The 22,779-nt window shown below is 39.0% G+C and overlaps 2 protein-coding genes across 6 annotated transcripts in view; one reads left to right on the top strand and one right to left on the bottom strand.

Annotated features, from left to right (window-relative positions):
- LOC107659816 (transcriptional repressor protein YY1-like) overlaps window positions 1–2,372 on the top strand; it is a 7,444-nt gene extending 5,072 nt beyond the window's left edge. For 3 of the 4 annotated variants that reach the window (XM_016448856.1, XM_016448853.1, XM_016448855.1), the window contains 4 exons: window positions 207–251; window positions 422–482; window positions 565–723; window positions 1,553–2,372. In XM_016448856.1, coding sequence (XP_016304342.1) covers window positions 207–251; window positions 422–482; window positions 565–723; window positions 1,553–1,735 — 448 coding nt within the window. In that variant the 3' untranslated portion in view covers window positions 1,736–2,372. The remainder of the gene's footprint in view (window positions 1–206; window positions 252–421; window positions 483–564; window positions 724–1,552) is intronic. The other variant, XM_016448854.1, reaches the window with a different exon arrangement.
- Window positions 2,373–10,229: 7,857 nt separating this feature from the next.
- lrfn5b (leucine rich repeat and fibronectin type III domain containing 5b) lies at window positions 10,230–22,563 on the bottom strand. 2 transcript variants are annotated; one of them, XM_016448851.1, is made up of 3 exons: window positions 22,400–22,563; window positions 14,375–15,795; window positions 10,230–11,334 (listed from the first exon to the last, which is right to left on the bottom strand). In XM_016448851.1, the coding sequence occupies exons 2-3, from the start codon at window positions 15,766–15,768 to the stop codon at window positions 10,464–10,466; spliced, it is 2,265 nt and encodes a 754-aa protein (XP_016304337.1). In that variant the 5' UTR covers window positions 15,769–15,795; window positions 22,400–22,563; the 3' UTR covers window positions 10,230–10,463. The 2 variants fall into 2 exon arrangements, with proteins under 2 accessions (XP_016304337.1, XP_016304338.1); XM_016448852.1 differs by lacking the exon at window positions 22,400–22,563 and adding an exon at window positions 22,305–22,372.
- Window positions 22,564–22,779: the final 216 nt, after the last annotated feature.

Below are 22,779 nucleotides of genomic sequence, written 5' to 3'. Positions count from 1 at the left end.
GTGTGTGTGTGTGTGTGTGTGTGTGTGTGTGTGTGTGTGTTGGATCATGTGATCTATCTGGATATAGTGCCAGTTTCATTGTACTTCCTGTGAAAAGCTCCTCTTTTATTTTTGATTCATGTCGAGTGAGTGTTGATCAGTGATGCAGTGAGGACGTTCTGCTGCTTTGACCAGATGTTTACTGTGTTAGTTGTTTTATTTCTCAGCCCCTTCAGTCACAGCGGAGCTCATTTTGCTCGTAGTCCCGCTCGGTGAGTCTTAGACTGAATCTCTCACCTGAGGACTTGTTATTGGTCACTGGAGCATCTGGGGTCACTGGGTAACTGCAGCACCATACGTCACGGGTGGAAGTGCTTTAGATGTCCTCTGATACGCAGAGCATGCTGGGTAACTGATCTCTGATGTCGTTGTGTTGGTCTAGAATGAAGCCGAGGAAGATCAAGGAAGACGACGCGCCTCGAACGATAGCCTGCCCGCACAAAGTGAGTGAGTGGATGTGTGTGTTTGTCTTTAGCGCTGGGACTCGACAGCTCCGATCACACGCTTCTGCTGTGTTTCTGACAGGGCTGCAGTAAAATGTTCAGGGATAATTCAGCCATGAGGAAGCACCTGCACACTCACGGCCCGCGGGTTCACGTTTGCGCCGAGTGCGGGAAAGCCTTCGTGGAGAGCTCCAAACTCAAGCGCCATCAGCTGGTTCACACCGGAGAGAAACCCTTCCAGGTACGTCATCAGACCGGAAAACACTCCCGTGAGTTATAATGGGAACGGCAGCAACGTTAAATAGAGAGCAGAGTTGCCTCCATGTCTAGACCACTGCCTCAGACGGCTGACTAGGGCCCTAGCAAATACATTAGATTTTTTCCCCAAATTTAATAAAAAAAAATAAAACATTTTAGTTTTTCTGTTTTAATGGTTAAATTAAATTTTAGTAATCAAAAAGCATGCCTAATTGATTGAAGTCATGAAACGTAGACCATTTAACAACAATGTATTGCTTAAAAAAAGTACACTTTTAGAGCCCTTCCAAAATTGTTTCGCAAGGTTTTTTTTTTTTTTTTGCACTTTAATGGTTTAAATTTTAATAATCAAAAAGCGTAAAAGTCTAATCATTTTCATAAAACTTTAACAACTCAAAAATTACAGTAATATGGCAGTATGAAATGTTTTACTTGTTTTTTCTTTAATACAAATTTATTATCAAAGACTGTGGTAATCAAGGCATAAAACATTGACGATTTAATTAAACTTTTAAAATAGAATCAAATGAAAATGATTCGTTTTTCCACAACAGAGGTTTACTGTTAAAATTAAAATATGGAGGAAAGATTGTGTGATATTCTTAAAAAAAAAAACAGTTTTAATATTGTTATTACTCTGAGATGATATTATGGTAATATATTTTTTACAGTTTTTCCAAGTTCAACCACAGCTGTATTTGAGCGGGCTGCAGTGAGTCTCTGGTGTACCTGAAGCAGTGTTCCTGATCTTATTCTGATCATCGTGTGTTTTCTCGTCGCGTCTCTAACCGTCTGTGCTTCTCTCCGTCTAGTGCACGTTCGAGGGCTGCGGGAAGCGCTTCTCTCTGGACTTTAACCTTCGGACGCACGTCCGGATTCACACTGGGGACCGGCCCTACGTTTGCCCCTTCGACGGCTGCAATAAAAAGTTTGCTCAGTCCACCAACCTCAAATCACACATTCTGACACACGCCAAAGCCAAAACCAACCAATGAACTGCGGCGCGGCGTGGTGTCCTCAAGCATCGTAGCACTGCAGACGTGAAGCCATGCTCTAGCTCTCACACGGACTGGAAGGAAGTGCCGCCAGTGCTGGCTGTGACTGGAAACGCCCTGCATTCAAACCGACTTCATAACGCCGCTCTGTCGGCCGAGGAACCGAGCCGAGCTCCTCCAGCCCATCCTCGGATGATGCTTTTTACCACATAAACGACAAAAGAGAACAAGGGACTGTTGCTTCATTCTTTTCCCCTTTTACTTCGTTCTCTCTGGTCTTCATAGACGTATCGCTTTTAATTTTCTATTTCTCCAAGTGTGCATATTGTACACTTATTTTGGGAGATGCTTGTGATCATGAATAATCCCTGAGAGTTTGATGTTAGTTGCTGTCTCTTCCTCTGTTGTTGTGTGGTTGTAGTGGAAGCGGTGCTAATCGGAGCGGCTGTGATCACGTACAGTCCTCTCTCGTAAGCAGCGGTCGGTCGCACCACGGTAAACCACAGGTAAACTCGCTTTTTCTTTGTTAGAATGTATTGTAAAGGTCCAAACCATGAACTATCCTTTGTTAATATTGACACCTATATTTACACCTCACCTGTATTTCAGCAAACTACAATTAAAGAGGGAAATATCAGCTTTTGTCAACTTAATTTGCTTTCCTGGAATCATACTGACGTTAAAGGAAATGTGAAATATTGTCTTCAGTATACAGTCCAAACATTTAACAGACATAAGCTTGTTATTTTTGTGTTATTTTATATACGATTATAATATTTATTTGTATTTTTTAACATTTATATTTCAGTTTTTATTTTAAGCTGAAGTTTTAGTAATTGTGTTTTGTCATTTTTAGCAAATATTTCTATATATTTAATTTATTTCAGTTTTATAAATCAATTTAAACTCATTTCAGGTAGTCACCCATTTATTTTATTTCAGTTTTATTTTAATTACCAACAAATTTAAAATAAATAATAATAATATGGAAATTTTAAAAGCTTTTTTTTCATAGAAAATTTTGTAGGATTTTATTTGTAATAATTTTCACTCAGAATTTGCTTGTAAATTTCACAAATAATTACAAAAAAAAAACCTAACATTGAATGAAATGTGTAATTTTTTTATTTTGCAGTTTTATATAGGCTACTTTTATCATTTAATTTTATATTAGCATATATATTTTTTATAATCCTACTGCTCAAAACACCTGGGATTGTCCCAAAATAACCAATAATGTCAATGTCAAGGAATAAGGAAATAATGAATATAATAAGGAAAATATAATTATATTTTCATAATGATTTTTTCCCTCTCAAACCTTGTCTGTGGTGTAAAACACTTTGAGAATCACTTCCCACTGTGATAATTACTGTAGTTACCATGTTCGGAACATCACATCCTTTCTTTCCCCTCAGATGTGATCTATCTAGGTGGCTGAATAACAATATTTGGACTTCATTTAAAAAAAATTACCTCGATTTAGCACTAGCAAGCTCGTTAGCTAGACAGTTAGCATCAGCTAACATTATTGACTTATTTTCAGCATGGTTATGAATAAAGATGTATATTTGTCTACTCGGCTAGTTGATCCAGATACAGAGTAACTTAGGTTCTTTCTTGTGAATTCAGTTCACTGAGTCTCGCACTAAACGGATCATTTGAATCAGTGAGTTATCGACTCCAGAACAGCTGCAATCGGATCATTCCAATTCGTCAATGAATCGTTTGGTGCGAGTTGCGAACCGATTTAAAAGGTTCATTGAAAAGAATCAGTTCGTTCATGAATCAGACACCGCTTCTGCGTCTCAGAGCATGTGATGTATTATAAGGAGCAACGATACGTGTTGTGAAATGTAGTGAAGTAAAAAGTACGATCTTATGCTTTGGAATGTAGTGAAGTAAAAGTTACTCAAAATAAAACTACTCCAGTAAAGTACAGATACTTGAAAATGTACTTAAGTACAGTAACGAAGTAAAACTACTAGTCTGTGTAGCGACCTCTAGTGGCCGGGCTGGTAATGACTCGCTCATCAGTCCAGTTCATCTCCATCAAAGCAGATCATTTGCATATCAGCTGCCTTAATGCTTTTTTAATGTTTCTCTGGTTCTCAGTGACTGGCTGATGAGGAAACTCTGATCCTCCAGCTCCTGAGCTTTAATTAGCCCAGATTAATCGTTAGACTTCATGAAGACTCAACAGCTGCTTCACATCCAGTGACACACACACACACACACACGCACACACACACACACGCACGCACGCGCACACACGCACGCACACACACACACACACACACGCACACACACACACACGCACGCACGCGCACACACGCACGCACACACACACACACACACACGCACACACACACACACGCACGCACGCGCACACACGCACGCACACACACACACACACACACGCACACACACACACACGCACGCACGCGCACACACGCACGCACACACACACACACACACACGCACACACACACACACGCACGCACGCGCACACACGCACGCACACACACACACACACACACGCACACACACACACACGCACGCACGCGCACACACGCACGCACACACACACACACACACACGCACACACACACACACGCACGCACGCGCACACACGCACGCACACACACACACACACACACACGCGCGCGCACACACACACACACGCGCGCGCACACACCACACACACGCACGCACACACACCACACTAAGCAGCGTTTAAACAGCTCTAAACAAATATGTGGCTGGATTTTGATGAGAGAGACGACAGCAGATGCACTTTTTCACTGGAGGAAGAGTTATTATGGATTATGGACTCGTATTTCAGTTAAAATGCTGGATTTGTCTCAGTTTTTGTCTTCTCCAGATGTTAACTGATGGACTGGAGTGCTGTGGATTACTGTGATGTTTTTATCAGCTGTTTGGACTCTCGTTCTGACGGCACCCATTCACTGCAGAGCATCCATCATGGCGTGAAGTGAATGTGCAGTTGTTTTTCAGACTCTGATCACATCTGGATCATTGATCGGCTGACTGATGTGCAGCTGATGTCAGTCGAGCGTCTCGTTTGTTGAACACTGTGTTTCAGTCGCAGCAGATCAGGTGTGTGATCTCAGTGTTTTGGGAGCATTGATTTTAAAAGGATGTTCTCCACAGGGATATTTACCCCATGCAGATGCATTATTAATGTTTCTCATGTTAATATTTCATAGTGGTGCAGGTATTGCATTGGGTTGCGATGTGGAATCATTTCTGTGTGTCTTTGCTGCGAGCTACATGCAGAAATATGTTGCCAAGGTAACTGAGACATGCAGCAGATCCGCTCGAATCCCACGCAGGCGTCAGGAGCGCTAAAATAACCCTGCAGAGATCCGATCCATTGATAAGAGCAGCAGCCGCTGTTTGACATCAATGAGAAATATATATATATATATATATATATTAGAAACTACTTATAATTGTAATTTATAATGTAAATAATTCATTTAAAATAATTAAAGTGTAAATAATGTATGCTTATAACATATTTATAATTATAATATAAAGTAATGTGTATAATTTTTAATAAAAAATGTCAATTTTGAATGTATGTAAATAATATATTATAATATAATTCTAATTGTGATTTATAATTTATAATGTATGTAAATTATATCAAATTTTAATATAATATAACATTTCTAAGTTGCATATGTAAATAATGTGAATATAATACAATATAATTTTAATATATAATGTAATGTAAATAATATATAAATGTAATATAGAATTTATAATGTATATAAATATGTAATGTTAATCTAATAAAATTATAAATGTAATATAATTTATGTAAATAAAATCTTATTTTAAAATAATTATACATAAATGTAATTTATAATTGATAATTATATATATGTAAAAAATATATGCTTTATTATAAAAAAAACAAAAACTTTTAAATAAAGTCCCATTCTCTTTGAAACCGCTGTGAAAGTCTCTTCTGTAAGTCATGTAATCATCTGATGAGGGCCGTCGCATTATTTCAGAGTAAATACAGCCGCGCATGCGCTTCAGTGCATTTCTAAAGAAACACGACACCACGAAGAGCCAGAGACCGATCCGAGACTGAGCTTCTGAGAAAACCCCATCAGAGCGCTTTTAGCAGCGCATTAAACACGCTCGTTATTATTAGAAACAGCAGACCAAACTACATTTCCCATCATCCTCTCTCACGCTTTGCATTCAGACGGAGCAATCGCATTCAATATTAACCAGGATGTTCATTCAAAGCACATTTCCCTCCATTAATAATGCATATGCTTGGAATTGCTTCTGCGCTTATTATGATTCTTTGTTTATAATTTCTCTCCACAGGTATGAGGATAGTGTCCATCAGTCTGTCCTCGTCGCAGCGGCTTAATTAGCTCATGAATAATTCAGCAGGACGGAGTATAATGAGCGATTGCTTCGTTATTCTTTCTCTCGCACTTTGCACTTTTTTTTATCATGCTCTTACCCAAACCGGTTCTTGGCCAACTGGGTTTGATGGAACAGTTAGAAGCTCTTTAATTACATGTATAACATAATAATTAATGCACACGTATGATGTTATGTGATTTATGTAGTTCTAACAATGTAACTGTGTCTTCGTCACATGATATAGCTGAAGCTCTCAGAACGTTCTGGCAAGGTTCTCCGTAAGTTATGAACACAAACGTTCTTGTGGTAACATTAATGTGTTAATCTGCTCTTTAATAATGTTCTCAAAACATTAGCACAAAAACCTTATTTATACATCTTACATGGATCGTTTTTTATGAAATGTGACCCTGGAGCACTAAACCAGTCATAAGGGTCCATTTTGTGAAATTGAGATGTATGCATGATCTGAAAGCTGAATAAATAATCTTTCCATTGATGTATGGTTTGTTAGGATAGGACAATATTTGGCCGAGATACAACTATTTGAAAATCTGGAATCTGAGGGTGCAAAAAAATCTAAATATTGAGAAAATCATCTTTAAAGTTGTTCAAATGAAGTTCTTAGCAATGCATATTACTAATCAAAAATTAACTTTTGATATATTTACAGTAGGAGATTTACTAAATATCTTCATGGAACATGATCTTTACTTAATATCCTAATGATTTTTGGCATAAAAGAGAAATGTATAATTTTGACCCATACAATGTATTGTTGGCTATTGCTACAAATATACCCCAGCGACTTAACACTGCTTTTGTGCTCCAGGCTCACATATGTTTTGGTCAGCATTTTTTAAATGTTACTACTTCAGAGAATATTCAGAAGTAACATGTTTGCCAAGCGATAAAATGGAAAGTTTAGAAATAGCATTTTTATGACTTAATTTGAATATTAGTAAAATGTTCTTAGAACATACGCTAAAAATTAAAACTTAAATTTAGTTGCTATGGGCTGTACAAATTTCAACTTAATAAAAAAAAAAAAAAATCAGTTGATTGTTTTTGTTAGCTGGCCATATCCAGCACTTCATGCATTTACATTAAAATGTTGTTTACTTTATGGTAAAATGCATATAGTTATTCTATATTTTATTCTGAATGCAAACCTGCCGAAAATCTCCTTCCTCCGGAAGATGCGCATCTTTTATTAATGTGAGTCTTCAGGACTCACTCGAGACGACACACACCGAGAAGCGGCGCAGCATTTTAATATCGATAACGAGCGAGAGAAACCCTCGCAATGCATTCATAATCTGTAGACGGTTTTCACATTCCTGGACCCAAAGCATTGTTATATAAAACAGTCATAACTTAACATTTTTCAACTAAAACAATATTGTATCTGATCAGCAACTTCTCATTAATGAGAGTTTTCAATGTTACCACGTTTTTACTGCATTTATCCCTTTTTTTAATTTATGAGAAATTCTATTTGAATATTTCATTGTGTGAATTTTATAAGAACATAAAATCTGAGAATTATCAGTATTAACCCCATTGGAATGAATGGATTAATTAAGTTCCTTTGAATTTCTAACTCATGATTGCGCAATCCAAATTTATGAAACCTATATATATCCATTTCTAACAAAACATCAAAACAACATAAATAGTTTTCAAATAAAATAAATTAGTTTCGCTTGCATAAACGTTCTATTTCTGAAATTAAAAAAAAAAGTTATATTTTTCAAGCTGCAATAGTTTATCAATAGTCGTACATATTCATGTTCATCAACAAAATGCAGTCCCAAAAGTGTGTGAGAGATGGGGAAAAGATTTGCGTTTGTAATTTATTTTGTTTTCAGAATTGTGATTTGCTTTGCACTTCTCGGCCACCGTAGAAAAGGCTAAATATATTTTACAAAGGTTTTTTACACTAATATAACTCCATAGTTAATTTTACGTAAAAAAAGTAAAGTATTTTTGATATTTTTGGTGCTCCATACACACCCGGGTCAACACAAAACCTGTAACATCTCTTAAAAAAGAACTGTAAAAAATCTGATAGAAATAAATGTTGTGTATTTTGAGTGTCTTAAAGCATTTGCAACGTTTTGCTCCCTTACTAAAAACTATGCATTTGTAGACATTTTTAACCTATCTCTTCTGCGTTCTGAGGGTTAAGAACTGCTCTTCTTTCATCACCTTCATGCCGTTGCTTTGGAACACAAGGATTAACACTTCTAAAAATAATTAGCCAGTGCTGCGGGCTTTGACTTCGAGACCTTCTGCTTCATCAAACACATCATCTTCAGCCAGTCAGCTCCATCATCATCCAGCTGCTTCTTTCAGATTCGTTCGTGTTTCCTTTTAAATATCCGAAGGAAAAGCTGCGCAGCTACATCTGAGATTCCTCAGCACCATCAGCGCTGATTTACCTATTAAACCATTTTAGCAGAAGATTAAACCCTCGTTAGAAAGTACATTTATGTCTAATGAACAAGTCCAACACGAGGCAATGTGATTAGAAAACGTTTTGTCATTTTGCACTTTCTGGCCTCTGAATAAAAGCATTTTCTAAGAAATGTCAAAGATTTTTCCTCTTGTTGGACTCGCTCTTCCACAAATTAAGGCCTAAAAAGGTCTTAAATCAGAGCAGAAAGTCTTAAATTCATAAAGTCATGGCATTAAATGCTGAATGTTCTGCAAAAATAAATAAATCTTGCTCAGTATTTCTGTCTTGTTCTCCAGAACAAATCTCTAAACATCCTCAAATCCAGACACATTTACTGGAGACGCACAGTGAAGACATGAAGTCTTGTTTTCTGAGAAACTGAACAAAATGAAGTGAGTTTATGATTAAAACAAGAACAAATATCTGTCAGTGGCGAATGAAAACTTCCCTTTGAACTTTTGTTGCCCATTGACAGATAGTTGTTCTTCTTGTGATCATGAACTCGTTTTGATACATTTCTCAGAAAACAAGACTACTAATGATTATTTTGCATCTCCAGTAAATGTATCTTGATTTAAGTATCTTCTAGACATGCACTGGAAAACGACAAAAATACTGGACAATTTGTGTTCCCTTCAATTTATTCCTTATTTATCTTCCTCGTGTTTCCTTTTAAATATCCGAAGGAAAAGCTGCGCAGCTACATCTGAGATTCCTCAGCACCATCAGCGCTGATTTACCTATTAAACCATTTTAGCAGAAGATTAAACCCTCGTTAGAAAGTACATTTATGTCTAATGAACAAGTCCAACACGAGGCAATGTGATTAGAAAACGTTTTGTCATTTTGCACTTTCTGGCCTCTGAATAAAAGCATTTTCTAAGAAATGTCAAAGATTTTTCCTCTTGTTGGACTCGCTCTTCCACAAATTAAGGCCTAAAAAGGTCTTAAATCAGAGCAGAAAGTCTTAAATTCATAAAGTCATGGCATTAAATGCTGAATGTTCTGCAAAAATAAATAAATCTTGCTCAGTATTTCTGTCTTGTTCTCCAGAACAAATCTCTAAACATCCTCAAATCCAGACACATTTACTGGAGACGCACAGTGAAGACATGAAGTCTTGTTTTCTGAGAAACTGAACAAAATGAAGTGAGTTTATGATTAAAACAAGAACAAATATCTGTCAGTGGCGAATGAAAACTTCCCTTTGAACTTTTGTTGCCCATTGACAGATAGTTGTTCTTCTTGTGATCATGAACTCGTTTTGATACATTTCTCAGAAAACAAGACTACTAATGATTATTTTGCATCTCCAGTAAATGTATCTTGATTTAAGTATCTTCTAGACATATGCACTGGAAAACGACAAAAATACTGGACAATTTGTGTTCCGTTCAATTTATTCCTTATTTATCTTCCTTACTTGGTTGTAAAAAGGTTTTAAAGTCTTAAATGTACCTTCATAAAACCTATAACATTTTTTAAGCTCACGCACCAAAGTATATTCCAATTGCAAAATTCTTACATTTTTGCCGCCGACGTTTCGACTGCATTTTCTGTCCTTTATTCACAAATGCACAATGCATCGAGTCATAATGAACACGTGCACGCGTATCATTTTCACATTTTATTTTACACAACGTAACATGTTTATAACTATGCAGTGTATTATTCCATAAAACAAAGAAATATACAAGTCGTAGTATTGTTTTACTATATGCAGGAAACGGTATTTAATTTGTGCTTAAAAAACATCGTCCTCTTGACAGTCCGAGATTATAACACACGTACGGTGGCCTGAAACACTATTAAAAACCACTGAATTCACGTGAAGTGCAAAGTCCTCCATTATAATGTGCTTTCCAGAACCCACTCGGACTGGGACAGCGAGGATCTCCCGCTGCGCCTCTCGCCCGAGTCCATCTGGGGAATATCGCCGCCGCTCATGGATAAGCTGCGTTTGGAGCGCAGCGGCTGCGGGTAGCTCATGTACGCCGGATGTTTGCACGAGTCTACGTTCAGCGAGTGACGGCGGCTCACACGCACGCAGCCCACCGGGACCGTCTGGTAGTTGTGGAGGTTCGACGCCGGCGTCACCATGGTGGAGTAGGCGCGCATGGTTGGACGCACCTTGGCCGAGTTGTTCTTGTTGGTGTTGTCTGGCTCTACGTTGACTTGCTTGTCCGTGCGCGCCAGACGAACTGGACTGGGGGATGCGGGATGCCAGCTGTGACTGGCGGCGGATGTGGTGACGGTGCAGTCCGGAGAAGCCGGCTTGGACTGTCGGGATGGCATGGATTCGCTCTGCGGCGATACCTTCCGACACGCGTCTGGACCCAGAACCTGCTTGGACATGGACTTGATGATGCCACACACCTGATGCTCGGACTGCGAGCGCATGTCGCCCAGCTCCACGCCTTTATCCGCGCCCTCCTGCTGGCACAGCCGGTAGCGCACGATGAGGAAGATGATGAAGGCCAGGACTGACGCGACGATCATGCCACCGATGATGACCACGATGGTGCCGCCGAGGAACTGTGACTGCATGAAGTGGCAGCGCATATACTGCGGCTCGGTGGCGAAGTGAACGCAGGCCACCACGCGTGTGGCCGTGAGCGCGGTCATGGCGTCGTCGTAAATGGCCAGAACGCACAGATCGTACGTGGTTCCTGCTGCCAGGTTGTTGACCGTGATGCTTTTACTGGTTGGTGGAATCATTCTGCAAGAAACAGCCATCAGCTATCAGCAAACATGCAGTCAGAAATACTGCTAGAACCAATCAACGTGCATCATTCAGAACATAATCAATGAGCTGTTATTCATCATTTGATCTCATTAGGGATGCATTGTTACAGGAAGGAACTTCCTTTAGTACTTTTGAGGACGAGAAAGGGTAAGAAATGCACAAATGGTGAGAAATCGAACATCGTTGTAGGAACATCGTTTTGAAATGTTTCTAAAATGTTGCAAAGTGTCCAGTTTTCTTGTGATTCTAATGTTATTTAAATGTTACAAAAAAGTTTCTTACAACATTCTACTAACTATACTGTTTCCAAAAATATAATGTGTTTGAACGTTTATTTTTAGTAGTCTAAAAACATTAAAATGTCCAGTTTTCTTGTCATGACTATAATGTAATTTCTCACATCGTTCTACTAAATATAATATTATTTGAACGTTCTCGGATGTTATGAGAACATATACCAAATATTAATAAAGTTCCATAAACATTACTTTAGGAATGTTTTGACCTAACATTTATATAACTTTTAAAACAACGTTAGTGAAAGTTGTGAGAACGTTCCCTGTTAGCCGGGATCTTAAAAAATCGAAACATTCTTAAATTAAGATATATTTACTCGAGGAAGTCTTGTTTTCTGAGAAATTTGCCAAAATGAACAAACCTGTCATTGACCTCAGAAAAAAAAATCGACTTATTTTCTCTTTGAAGGGAAGATAAACTAATCAAAACTCACTTCATTTTGATGAATTTATTTGTGTCCACTTCCATTTATTCCTTAAAATTTTCTTTTCATGCTATTATGAATAACCAATCAGTTACTAAGTCTCACAGGATAACACTATGTTGTTTTATTCACCAAAAATAACTGGTTCATAAGCGTCATTAATTCGGGAATCAGACTGCACTGGTTGCGCTGTACGCTTTTGATTCACTAAAAAGAACCGGCTCATAAGACTCATTCAATACTGCGATTACGCACCACTGTAAAGTAAATTTAGAAACATAATTTTAGTGCAGTTTTCTGTTCACATAGACAGAAAAATGCATGTGCAAGGAACATTAACGGAACCAAACTTTATTTATTTAAAAAGAATTCCCAGCCCTACTCATCTACTTATTATAGATCTACGGTGTATAAAGAAGCTTTAGCAGGACACACTCTGGTCTTGTTTTTGTCTGGTGGGACGATTAAAATAGAGTAATATTATCAATCTGACTGCACTGACACTATTAGATGAGAATAGATCCTGAACCCAGCTAACAAAAATATGTTGGTTTCCATAAAGTAAAAAAAATGTTCTGAATGTTCTTTGAACCCCCAAAAGAGAACGTTCCATTGTATCATTTTGCAAACATTATGTGAACATTACTTTTGAATGTTCTGAAACAAGTTGTAACATTTATAAAAACGTTAGACGAACGTCCAACTAAAACGTCTCAGGAAAAAACATTCCATGTATGATGTATGAATAATGTTGTTGTGCTAACGTTTTGAGAACATAATTAATGACTGGAAGAATGTTTGTTCATAACTTTGAGAGAACCTTGCCAAAAGTTATAAAAATGTTATTTCTGAAGGTTCTCTGAACGCTCAAAATGTCCAGTGAGATGCTTTTTTCTTGGTTATATGAATGTTAAGGGAACATTCCATTGTATCATTTTATTACGTTTGAATGTTCTCTGAAAGTTTTGAAACAAGTAGCAACATTTAAAATATGTTAGACGAACATCCAACTAAACCGTTTCAGGAAAAGCATTGCATGAACGATAAATTAACGTTTTTGTGCTAACATTTTGAAAACATTAAAGACCAGATAACTTTGACCAAATGTTCCATTAATGTTGAGCTCTCAGAACATTCCGTTAACTGAACTGAGCTGAACAACGACTCTATTGTCTTCTTTAAAGCCCGTTCACACCAAGAACGATAACTATAAAGATAACGATAAAGATATAGTTCTAAAAATCGTTCTCAATATTAAAGAACAGCAGCGTCCACACCACAGCTATAACGATAAAGGCACAGAGAAACGATATCGTTGGAATCACTTTCAGTATGATTTTTTCCATCTGTCGAATGATAAAAACACTGACGGCCAATCCGAATCTGTCCTGCCGTAACAAGCTCGAGCATTTAAAGCAGCAGACGAGCGTGCGCTTGGAATAAACAGAAGATATCGTCCGCTGTGTGGACGCTAATATAGTTATCGTTCTTGTGTGAACGGGCCTGTAGAGCTGCTTCACAGCTGAAAGTTTCTTCATAATTGATCAATTTTACAACATTAATACTGTTTATTAATGTGAAGCTGTAAATGCGACTTTTTATTTAAAGGGTTAGTTCACCCAAAAATTTAAATTCTGTCATTAATTACTCACCCTCATGTCGTTTCAAACCCGTAAGACCTTCGTTCATCTTCGGAACACAAATTAAGATATTTTTTATGGAATCTGAGAGCTGTCTGACCCTGCATAGACAGCAACGCAACTGAAATGTTCGGCTGCTTCACGCCGGATCTGTTTCGTACGTTGTTTGCACTTCGTTTTGAATGAAAACAACATATCCGTGTGACGCAGCTGACACAGAACAGCATGCGCTGTTTACGTCCAGCTGATATTCTCCAAAATGGCACCAGGGTGATGCGGAGGAGACGAATTGTTGAATAAAGTCGTTTTTTTTTTCTTTTGCGCACAAAGTTTTCTCGTAGCTTCGTATAATTGCGGTTGAACCATTGATGTCACATGGATTATTTTACAGATCTCCTTGCTACGTTTCTGGACTTGGGAACATTTCAGTTGTGTTGCTGTCTATGCAGGGTCAGACAGCTCTCAGATTCCATCGAAAATATCTTAATTTGTTTTCTGAAGACGAACGAAGGTCTTACGGGTTTGGAACGACATGCGGGTGAGTAATTAATGACAGCATTTTCATTTTTGGGTGAACTATCCCTATCCCAGCTGTGCACTGCTCTCTGAAATCCTGGAATATTGTAAGGTGTTTAAGACCAAACAGGCTCACCTGTACACTAACGAGTCGTCGTAAGTGCCGTTGTATTGGACCTGGAACATCCGAATCCCTGGGATATTCCTCTGAAAGTTGAACTTCACCAGAGCCGTGGCTGCGGTGATCTCCGAGATCAGAACCCTCTTCTCCTGTCCACCCTTGTTGCCCAGCGAGGAGCCTCCGTCTCCGCCCGTCTTGGCAGAAGTGGCGATGTCAGACGACCCCGGGTCCGGCTCTCGGACCATACTGGTGTCGTTGGTGAAATGTGGAAGTTTGGTGATGAGCAGATCCACCGTCTGCTGCGCCTCTCCAGACGGGTTGGACGCGACGCAAGTGAAAGACCCAGAGTCTTTGACCGTGCTGATCAGGATGTCCAGTGTCCCGTCCGAGTGGAGGACGGTGCGACTGGAGTTGAACACCAGCTTCCCGTCCGGAGCGATCCAATGCATGACGGGATCCGGATCGCCGCGGGCTTTGCAGCGCAAGGAAACCTGCTGGCCTTCGAGAGCGCGAGTCTCTTGCGAGTGTCTAGTGATGAGCGGCGGCTCGCACAGGAACTCCTCCTCGGATACGGTCCAGAAATAGCGTCCGGCGAGATGCTGCGGAGCCGCGCAGGTCTCCAGATCATCCTCACGCCGCAGCCGTCGAAGCCACAGCAACTCGCAGTTACAATGCAGCGGGTTTCCTCCGAAACTCAACGCGAACGACGACGGACCCAAAACACCAGACGTGGCTAAAACTCCGGCGCGCTGGAACACTGGATCCGGCGGAAGCTTGTGGAGCTTATTGGACGTTACATCCAGACGCTTGAGCTTCTGAAGCCCGGAGAAGGTTCCTTCGGGAATGTAGTTGATCATGTTGTGGTCCAGGTTTAAGGTGTGCAGGTTGCTCATGAGCTGGATGGCGATCCACGGCACGCTCTCCAGGTTGTTGTAGGATAAATCCAGCTCTTCCAGCGCGAGAAGGTCGTTGAACGCTCCTATGTGGATGTGCGTGAGCTGGTTGTTGTTGAGAATGAGATGGTGCAGCTTGGACATGCCGCTAAACGTATCGTTCGTTATGTGGGTCAAGCGGTTGCTGTCCAGATGAAGGGCGCGGAGGTTCTCCAAATCGTTGAAAGCGTGAGGCGTGACCGATCCTATCGTGTTCCTAGAGAGCGTCAGGTCCACCAGTTTGGTCATGTTGGCGAAATCCTTCCGCTTGATGCCCGTGATGAAATTGTCCCCCAGTCGGAGCTCGACGGTGCGTCTGTCGATGTTTGGAGGGACAAACAGCAGCCCCTTTTTATCACACAAGGTGGCCAGATTGGGGGACAAAACCTGGCAAATGCAACGCTTGGGACATACTTGGATCTTCTGGGCCTTTAATGCCAATACAACAACCATCAAAAAAAACAGTAGCGTCTCCATCTGGGTTCCGGGTATTGGTTAAACAACCTGTGAAGCAAGCAAACAGAGGCGATTCTCATTATCAGTGGCAGATCAAGAGCAGTGAATGTGACAGGCTGAAAGAAATGAATACTTTTATTCAGTAAGGACACATTAAATTGATCAAAAGCGACATTTATAATGTTGCAAAATATTTGAACAATGAACACTGTTCTTTTGAGCTTTCTATTTTATTCTATTCACAGTTTCCACTACATTGATAATAATAAGAAATGTTTCTTATGCAGAAAAATCAGCATATTTTAATGATTTCTGACACTGAAGACTGGAGTAATGATGCTGAAAATTCAGCTTTGATCACAGAAATAAATTACAGTTTACAATAGATTCACACAGAAACCAGCTGTTTTAAACTGTAAAACTATTTCATAATTTTTTACTGTGTTTTTGATCAAATAAATGCAGCCTTGGTGAGCAGAAGAGACTTCTTTAAAAAAAACAAACAAACTTGAATTTGAATGGCAGTGTACAAGCTCTGACAAAAAAGATGAGTGGTTGATATTGCCTAAATAAATGCTAGAAGCTTTAATGTTTAGGAGCACAACAGATGACGTCAGGACACACATCGCCTAAAAGCTACAAAACCCTAATTTAGGTTTTCTGCTGTACAAACAAACAAGTCACCACGTGCAAACGAAATGATGTGAAACATCACGTCTGAGGGAATCTGACAGCTCGAGAAGCTTTCTGGGGACATTTCTTAAAGCTCAGGCTCCACTGCACGCTGTTTTTGATATGATAATGTTGATCCTTTCATCTGTGTGTTTGGCGAGATGAAAGACTCCTCTGGCCGTCCAGATACTCATCAGAATTAGTCTGATGTCTCCAAAGACCGAGCAGAGACAAAGAGCATCAACACAGATGCCACACCAGGAGAGACACGACACATCGATTCGCTCGGCTCTGCTCGTGTTACTTCGTGCGGGATGAGAAACGTATTCTCTGAATGACTCTTAAGTCCTTGACGAGATATAACATTTCATACCAGCTACGGTTTTGATTAGAATGGCTCTTTGCAAAGATGTTTAATTATGTGTACGAGGAATTGGAGCGTTGTCTCTTGGTTTCTGCTGCTCTGCTTTACAGGGTTGTTCCTAACATGCACTCAAATATCAGCAGATCAGTTCTTGTGGCTTCTGTCATTTGTAACCTTGGAAATGCACGTCTCTTCTGAATGTGCGTTTTGAAGATGAGACGATGTCAAGCGCTGTCACGGGTGATGAGCCTTTCAAAGCTGCGTGCCGAGAATGCATGCGATAATAACCTGCCGTGCATCAGGCCTGTGATCATGAGAGAGTCGGCATCATTAGACTGTCATGCAGACAATAGAGGAGCCGGCTGGAGAGAGACCTCATGTAAAAACAGGCAATAAAAGTGAAGGATGAGGGTGACACCTGACATCTGACAGTTTGGAAGAGCACTGAAAACGGGAGCGTGCTAACCTATAAAATGCATGAAATAGACAACAGGAACATGCATGCCAATTCATCTTTGTCACATATAAAGGCCACTGCTTTAAATAATGACAGGCTGCCACTGAGTGAGCAAACGCACGTGACGGTGTTCGCAAAAATAACAGCCACCGCTAACATGTGCTAAGAGCGTTTCGCTAATATTCCCATTCAGTTATAAAAACGCTATTTCTGAACGGTTTTTAAATGTTTTAGAAAAGGGTTTTTCTTTTTGGTTATGCAAATGTTTAGGGAACGTTCCATTGTATCATTTCGCAAACATTATGGGAATGTTACTTTTGAATGTTTTCTGAATGTTCTGAAACAAGTAGCAACATTTAAAAAACAAGTATCATTTAAAAAACTTTATTATTTTATTTAACCTTTGTTTAACCAGGCAAGTCATTAAGAACAAGTTATTTTCAATAACAGCCTTATAGTATATTCTAAGAACATGTTTCATTAAGTTACAAAAACGTTATTTCTGAATGTCCAATTTTTTGTATGTTTTATAAAGGTTTTTTCTTGGTTATACAAACATTGAGGCAACAAGCAAACATTATAGAAATGTTACTTTTCAATGTTCTCTGAACATTCGGAAACGAGTAGAAGAAAAATGTCCAACTAACATGTTTCAGGAACAAAAATCTTCTATGAATGATGTATAAATGACGTTTTTGTGCTATGATTTGCGAACATTATTTACGTGCAGATAACTTTGAACGAACATACCATTAACATTGCAAGACTGGATACATTTGAAGGAACGTTCCATTAACGATACTGCAACCTTGCCAGAACGTTCTGAGAACAATCACTGTTAGCGGAGTCTAAATAATGCATTGAATGTGTTCATATAATCATAATGCACTAAAGCTCACGGGTCAAGGACAAATGACCCGTCTTGTTGGTGTTTAATTGAACACTCTCTGCATATATTCTAAGAACATGTTTCATTAAGTTACAAAAACGTTATTTCTGAATGTCCAATTTTTTGTATGTTTTATAAAGGTTTTTTCTTGGTTATACAAACATTGAGGCAACAAGCAAACATTATAGAAATGTTACTTTTCAATGTTCTCTGAACATTCGGAAACGAGTAGAAGAAAAATGTCCAACTAACATGTTTCAGGAACAAAAATCTTCTATGAATGATGTATAAATGACGTTTTTGTGCTATGATTTGCGAACATTATTTACGTGCAGATAACTTTGAACGAACATACCATTAACATTGCAAGACTGGATACATTTGAAGGAACGTTCCATTAACGATACTGCAACCTTGCCAGAACGTTCTGAGAACAATCACTGTTAGCGGAGTCTAAATAATGCATTGAATGTATTCATATAATCATAACGCACTAAAGCTCACGGGTCAAGGACAAATGACCCGTCTTGTTGGTGTTTAATTTAACACTCTCTGCATATCAAATGACCTTCCCATCAGCCTCTTTATTGAGTCTGTGTCGCTGGTGTTGTTTGCCAACCAGCTGGCTGCATTAGTTGGCAAAGCGTGTGTATTTTGAGCGGGCCGCGCCGCAGTCGCTACTTCCCCTCCGAAACACCGCTGTGAATGTGCTATTGGATGCTCAGTGCGAGCCATTTATTTATTTTTATTTTACATCCCATTTTCCCCAGCCAACACTCACTGAAGCATAAATGCAGCAGCATGACGGATCTCCCGTGACTCGCTGTGTTCAGAAGCGTGTGTTGGAGAAGGACAGCGTGTGAAAGAGAGCAGCGTTTGGGTTTGTTTTCACACATCCTCAGCTGCTCGGCCGAACTAATGACGCCAGCAGGACTCGAAACCACTGCTTTTCAACCAAACAAACATTCAGTGCACTCATACTGCCATTTCTCTGCGCAGTTCTGATTGGATGTACGCAAATTCCCTGCTGACAAGAAATATGTTCTAAAAACGTTCCCATGAAGTTATGAGAATGTTTCTTCTGAATGTTCTCTGAACGTTAAAAATGTCCAGTTTTTTTTAAATGGTCCAGAAACATTTTTTTTTTAATGTGAATGTCAGGAGAACGTTCCATTGTATCATTTCACAAACATTATGGGAATGTTACTTTTGAATGTTTTCTGAACGTTCTGAAACAAGTAACATTTTAAAACGTTAGATGAACATCCAACTAAAATGTTTCAGAAATAAAACATTCTATGTATGATGTATCAATAACGTTTTTGTGCTATAATTTTTGAGAACGTCAATTTGATTATTAAAGACCAAATGTGACCCTGGACCACAAAAGGTCGCCGTGATTTTGCCGAGTAAGACATGTTCCTGGATCAACAATACAGATTTAACCCAATCCCCACCCCTAACCTAACCTTACCTATAATTTATTCCTAAAATCAGTGTGAAATGATAGCTGATTAACAAGAGTGTAGAAGCACCTAATCCTAAAACTGACATTTCCTGAAAAGTTATCCCTTACAGGTGTTGAATTACTGAAATAAATGAACTTTTCCACGACATTCTAATTTATTGAGATGCACCTGTAATTCTGATTGGTTGATTGGAATGATTTTCCAGGAACAACAAGGATGATGATCCAGGAACATGTTGTACTTGGTGAAATCACACTCACCGACCACAAAACCAGTCATAAGGGTCAATTCTGTGAAATTATTCATATATATTGGACAATATTTGGCCGAGATACAACTATTTGAAAATGCAAAAAAAACTAAATATTGAGAAAATCATCTTTAAAGTTGTCCAAATGAAGTTCTTAGCAGTGCATATTACTAATCAAAAATTAAGTTTTAATATATTCACGGTAGGAAATTTACAAAATATCTTCATGGAACATGATCTTTACTTAATATCCTAATGATTTTTGGCATAAAAGAAAAATCTATAATTTTGACCCATACAATGTATTGTTGGCTATTGCTACAAATATACCCCAGCGACTTAAGACTGCTTTTGTGCTCCAGGCTCACATATGACTCTGAACAAGAATTCTGTTAACATTCTATGAATGTTTCTTCATAACTTTGAGAGAACGTTCTCACAACTTTCATGAACATTTTTTAAATGTTAGGACAAAACACTCAAAATTCTCCCAATTTTCTTATGATGTTATTTGTACATGATGAACATTCTAAGAAAGTTTTTTTGTAACCTTTAAATAATGTTCTGATCATGAGAGTTTTAGAATATTAAAAATAATCATTCAAATACATATTTTGGGTAAAAAATAATGTACAGCGTTGCAAGAAACATTTTAAAAACAAAATTCCCACAACTTTTTATAACCTAATTTTGTTATCTGTGAGTCTTCCTCTCCACTGCAGCTCTGACGTCTCGTTCAGATTCATAAACGCAGGTTTGAAATCAGCGAGCGGACTGAGGGCTTGATTCATGCCTCCGACAGTCTGAGTGTGACTTCATCACCTCGTGTGTGATCTGTGAGATCAGATCTTCCACAGAAGCAGCACAGATGTGAGGTTATCAGACTATAGCAGATGTTTTCTGCAGTTCCTCACGGCAACATTTTCAGAAAGACAGTAAGCAGAGTTCATTTTCTTATTTCTTTGCATTGGCTGCCAGTGTCCTGTCTGGACTGATAGATAGACATAAATGATTTAGAGAGCGACCGCACAAACACACACACACACTCTCACACACACACATACACTCACACTCACTCACACACACACACACACACACACACACACACACACACACACACACACACACACACACATGCCACGCAGATATTGACTTTGGGAATGTGTTTTTGAGTGAATATTCAACAGAAATGGGACCTTTTTAAACTTGTTGGCAGCCAAACAGCTTCGGACCCCATTGACTTTCATTGTATGGTCAAAAAATATAATGGAAGTCAATGGGAACCGAAATGTTTTGGTTGCCGACATTCTTCAAAATATCTTAATTTTTGTTCCACAGAAGAACGACATGAGGGAGAGTAAATAATGACAATTCTCATTCAAAATGATTGCTGCTCCTAAATCTATAGAATGTAATTGAACATTACACCTATCAACAATATTAATGCTATAAATCAGCGAATCTGCTCAGGAAATACATTTTAAACACTTTCCCTTACCAAACTATGACAAAACAGACTTTCAGCCATAATTACCCACCTATCAAAAACATTTTAGAATGTTTTGCCATGAAGTTATGAAAACATGTTTTTTAAAGGTTTTTTATGTATTAAGAACGTTTTTCTTGGTTATATGAGCTATAGAGGAACATTCCATTTGATCATTATGAAAACAGTATGAAAATGTTACATTTGAATGTTCTCGCAACCCATTCTTTTAAAGAATGTTTTTTCTTGGTTATGCAAAGATTAGAGGAACACTGCATTTGAATCTGTTATGAAAACATGATTATTTATAAATGTCTTTGAAACATTTACAGCGTCCAGTTTTGTATTCTTGGTTCTGAAACACAATCTGAGAACAGTTTCCTTTCAACATTACGATAACGTTTATCAAATAGATTATTTTGAGTGTTTTGTTGTAACATTTACATAACCTTTAAAAACACATTCGTGAAATGTCCCTGTTAACTGAGTAGTGGACATTAGATGCATTCAGAAAAACTGGAACTTTGATTTGAACACCCATGCATCAGATCAAATCTTATCAGAGAGTATAAAATAACCCTAACATGATGAAGAGCTCGTAAAGAGCCTGTCTTCATGTGCAAGCATGCACAATCCTCTTGAACACTCATGCATTTTTTTTTTTACAAAAGCATACTAAATATAATTGATCAAAGGCAAATAACCGAAGTATACGAGTGTATTGAAGGCCAGGTCTGTACCGTGGTAATTTACCACCCTGATTCTGCCACTCAGCTCAATGTAAAACTGCAGTAACAGAATAACCTGCCACCATTCCAAGCCTGCAAATGCATTGCACATGATCTTTTGATAATGAAACATGACATGCATCCTTCATTTCGAGCGCACTCGCAGCAGGTGAAGGCGTTTTGTGACCTTGCAGATGTGCATTCATTCGTTAAATGTGTTATTCGGGGTTTCTTTCTCATACCTGTCCTTAAGATCTCAGTGATGTGCTCAGAAAGCGAAGACGCATCTGAGGATGCATGCAATGAGAGCGGCGGAGGATCACATCATTTAGCCTACCTGTCGAAGATATCCGCTTTGCTTCACCAGGGCAAATGCACGCCGTATTTCCACCGAAATCACCGCATTTTCAGCAGCTCCTTCCTTCTGGTGACCCAAATAGATCAGTGCACATCAGATCCTCCCGCATCAGGACCTCCGATGCGCTTCCACACGTCCATGACCGTAGCGCGGGCGAGCAGCTAATTACACGCCGTTCTGTAGTGCAGGAGATGTTCATTAGGATCCGTCTGTTCTGCTTTAATAAAGGCGCAGACAGAAGCTCGCCTCTCCGCATTACGCCTGCATGCGCCCGAATTACCAGCCCTAGTACGGCGAAGCCTCGGCTCATGAATATTAATTAGGTCATGCTACAGTCACTCGGTAACCTTCCAATTGGA

The sequence above is a fragment of the Sinocyclocheilus anshuiensis genome, unplaced genomic scaffold, assembly GCF_001515605.1.
Source record: "Sinocyclocheilus anshuiensis isolate Anshui unplaced genomic scaffold, SAMN03320099.WGS_v1.1 scaffold519, whole genome shotgun sequence".
Lineage (NCBI taxonomy): Eukaryota > Metazoa > Chordata > Actinopteri > Cypriniformes > Cyprinidae > Sinocyclocheilus > Sinocyclocheilus anshuiensis.
The sequence above is the reverse complement of the archived record's forward strand: the minus strand, read 5'-3'. Positions and strand labels throughout refer to the sequence as shown.